Genomic DNA, 3519 nt, shown 5'->3' on the forward strand with positions numbered 1-3519 from the left:
TATATACATATATATATATATGTATATATATATATGAATGTGTGTATATATATATATGTATGCGAATGCATGTGTGTGTATATATATATACATATATATGCGAATGTATATATATGTATGTGAATGTGTATATATATATATATGTGTATGTGAATCTATATATATGTGATTGTATGTATGTGTATAAATTATTCACATGCACTTTCGTATCACTACAACTTTCATATATTGCACTATTTTGTTTCTTGCTAACAGTTCAGTATATAATGTTATTTTAAATTTAGTCGTGCAGATACGATGTTATATATAAGACATGCATGCATATAATTTGAAGAAAACCGCACAAAACAGTTAAAGGTTAATTGGGATACATAATATTTTAGTTATGGCAAGCACGACAACTGTTATGAGTTAATGTCAATCACCTTTTTCAAATAATGTATGCAAGTGGAGTATCTGATCATCAGGCATATGATCCAAACTGCAAATAACTGGGAAATCAGCTGAGAAGGCCTGTATCTTGTTCGTAACATTTCACTTCTATATGGAATATTGTGACTACGAACAGCAAGGGCGGACATTTACTAATATGGCAAGCTTAAAATCAATGTTGATAAAGTCCTAAAGTCAACCTCTGTATTGTAGAGCGTGAAATGTATATATTTATCAAGGTATCAGTAATTTTATCAAAATAATATTCCTAGAATTGAAAAAATGCGTTTTATTCAAAAGGTCCTTTGAATAAATTCCTGTAATCCAGAAATTTTACAAGATTATATAGCAATTTTATACATAGCGCATTATTTTCTAAAATGCAATATTTATCCGTATAGTCACACAAATCTTAACTGTATACATATTTACGAGACTTCTTTGTATAAAATATCAGTTAACCTTGTTTAATTTATTTTTCAAAAATGCTTTAAAAGTCTTAATATTAAATAAAATTTCATTCATTGTCAACAACGTATATATGAATGTTAATTTATAATGTAACTGAGAGAGTGAATGTCCTCACTTCCTCGTGTTTTTCACGATGAAAGTGTCAACTTGTTCCTCCAAGAACGACAGTGGACCCTGACTTTGTAAAATGACGTCATGAAATTCTTTGATGTCAAAATTATTTCCTGTAAAATAAAACAGAACCACTTTAAATTTACAAACTTGGTTAACAATTATAACTATAGATAAACAACTAAACTTTTTGAAAAAATACTACAATTAATTCACTAAACATTTACTGAGGTAAAATAGAATTAGTGATGAATTAAGAATAATTATTTTTAAACGTTTTACGAACAAAAAGTTTATTTTTATTATTCTTATTTTTAGGGATATGACAGATTCACGAAGTGCTGCGAAAACGTATATGAAAATAGAATATGTGGTCAGTTAAGGAGAATTATCCTTAAACTTTTTAATGAATAGTTGAGTTTTATTTTTTAGGGCTATGACAGATTCACGAAGTGCAGAAAAAACGTATATGAAAATAGAATAGTGATGAATTAAGTACAATTTTTTTAAACGTATTAACGAACAGAAAAGTTTTAAATTTTTATTCTTATTTCTAGGGATATGACAGATCCACGATATAGTTCCGTCGATATTGTTAAAAGGGATTATATCCTAATTTAAAAAGATATTTAACAGTTTGTAATAATAATAATTCTTTTATGGATAACGTCGAATTATTCGTAAATAAACTGACAAATAATGGTTATCAGAACTGTTATATTATTTTTTTACTTTTTGTATTATACATATGAAACAATGTTAAAGTTTGAGCTCTCGTTTATGGAGACTATATATATTATGGAAAATTTAGAGGGCGTTAGTTACTTGGTAGCTAATTGTCATATTTAGAATTGTTTAGTGTACCGGGGGTGAATGACTAACTTAAGTTAGTTAGGTTTGTCTGAGCTTACCCTGTTGATGGTTAAACGGTAAGGTCATTTGTTTTGTTTAACATCATTAATTATCAAATAAAAGGTTGGAGGTTCTGTATAAATTTAGGGTGGCTTTTTTCTGTTATAATTATAAGAATATCGTTATTAGTATTTTTTATAATATCAAATAAAAGGGTGGAGGTTGGGAGTTTTACTTTGTAAATTGTAGAATTTTTCTTGGTTTAATTCTACGGTAACGATATTTATAAATATTAAGGGTAACTGCCTTCCCACAACTGACTGCAGACAGCGAAACTCCGAAAAGTAGTTGTAGCTGAGACATTGTGGGTTCAATCACCTAACTGATTCACTGTAGTTGCTGGCGAGTTTTACATCAGCGTTTAGGTTTTGTCTAATAGTAATAGTTAAACTGATACTGATAGTGATGGATGGAATGTCCCCTACATATTAAGACATACCACTATGTAAAATGGGTAATTTATCTTATCTATTAACTTGTGGTATATGTATTCTTAAATATACAAGACAAACAACTAATCTTTTACACTTAAAGATTAGTCTACTTATGTCTCAAAGTAATAACTAAATAAGGGCTTTCCTCATTCCATCAAAATAGACCATTTTAACAAGCATTCACATGTTAATGTTAAAATTACTATTCTAGCAAAAAACACATAACATCAATTTATTAATGGAACGAGAGGAATATTTTATTTTGAAAACAACAACAACAAAAACTCTTTACCGTTATGGATTAAACCTGGATTTTCAAAACAAAAGTGCTGATTCTTTAAGTAAACATATCTGTACTACTAGACGTTTATTTTGGACTAACGGTTATAATGCTAAACAGGAGAGTTAATATAAAATGTGTAATAAAATTAAAACTACTATTGATAATTTGCCCTGTAATTGTATCAATAGGAATATTTTTGACCTTTTTCATAATCATATTTCAACAGGTAATTTAAATATTATAAGAGTTAAAGAATTAAAATCGATTTTAGAAAAGGTACTAAATTTATAATCTTAAAAAAGACAAATAAAGGTGATATTTTAAAGGACATGGAAAAAATATTGATTATTATATTATCAAAATTAGTAAAAAACTTATTAATTCCGTGTTTATTTTTTGAGTGGAAATTATTCTTTATTAATTCCATAAACAATCGATTAAAAACTTTAAATTTATATAAATATAAGATATTTTCTTTCAATAATTTTAAAAATACAATTAAGGAAACACTAAATTATTATCCATATTAATAAAGCCAGTTGTAATTTGGGTTTTATATGTAAAAAAGAAGGAATCTTAAATAGCCGAGGCACTTGAAATTCTTTTAGGCAAGATTAAAGTAAAATAATCTACGAAACCTTTTCCCTGTTTATTAGCTATATCTGTGCGCCACCAATAGCAAGCCGATTAAATTTTATTACTCATCAGGATCTCTACGAGCTTACCCTGAAATTGGAATTCTTTTAGACAGGATTACAATAAATTAACCTAGAGACCTTGGGCATGATCAAATACATCAATCGAAAGGATTTGACCTCCTGAGTACAAAACTGTAATTAGATCTCAATCAGTCAAGAGATCAAGGAGCTATGAGAC

General features: G+C 27.8%; 1 protein-coding gene across 2 annotated transcripts in view; it reads right to left on the reverse strand.

The window, feature by feature from the left end:
• Positions 1 to 707: 707 nt before the first annotated feature.
• LOC106461179 overlaps positions 708 to 3519 on the reverse strand; it is a 37552-nt gene continuing 34740 nt past the window's right edge. For both annotated transcript variants that reach the window (XM_022388047.1, XM_022388046.1), the window contains exon 14: positions 708 to 1127. In XM_022388047.1, coding sequence (XP_022243755.1) covers positions 1015 to 1127 — 113 coding nt within the window. In that variant the 3' untranslated portion in view covers positions 708 to 1014. The remainder of the gene's footprint in view (positions 1128 to 3519) is intronic.

Source organism: Limulus polyphemus, unplaced genomic scaffold (genome assembly GCF_000517525.1).
Source record: "Limulus polyphemus unplaced genomic scaffold, Limulus_polyphemus-2.1.2 Scaffold909, whole genome shotgun sequence".
Lineage (NCBI taxonomy): Eukaryota > Metazoa > Arthropoda > Merostomata > Xiphosura > Limulidae > Limulus > Limulus polyphemus.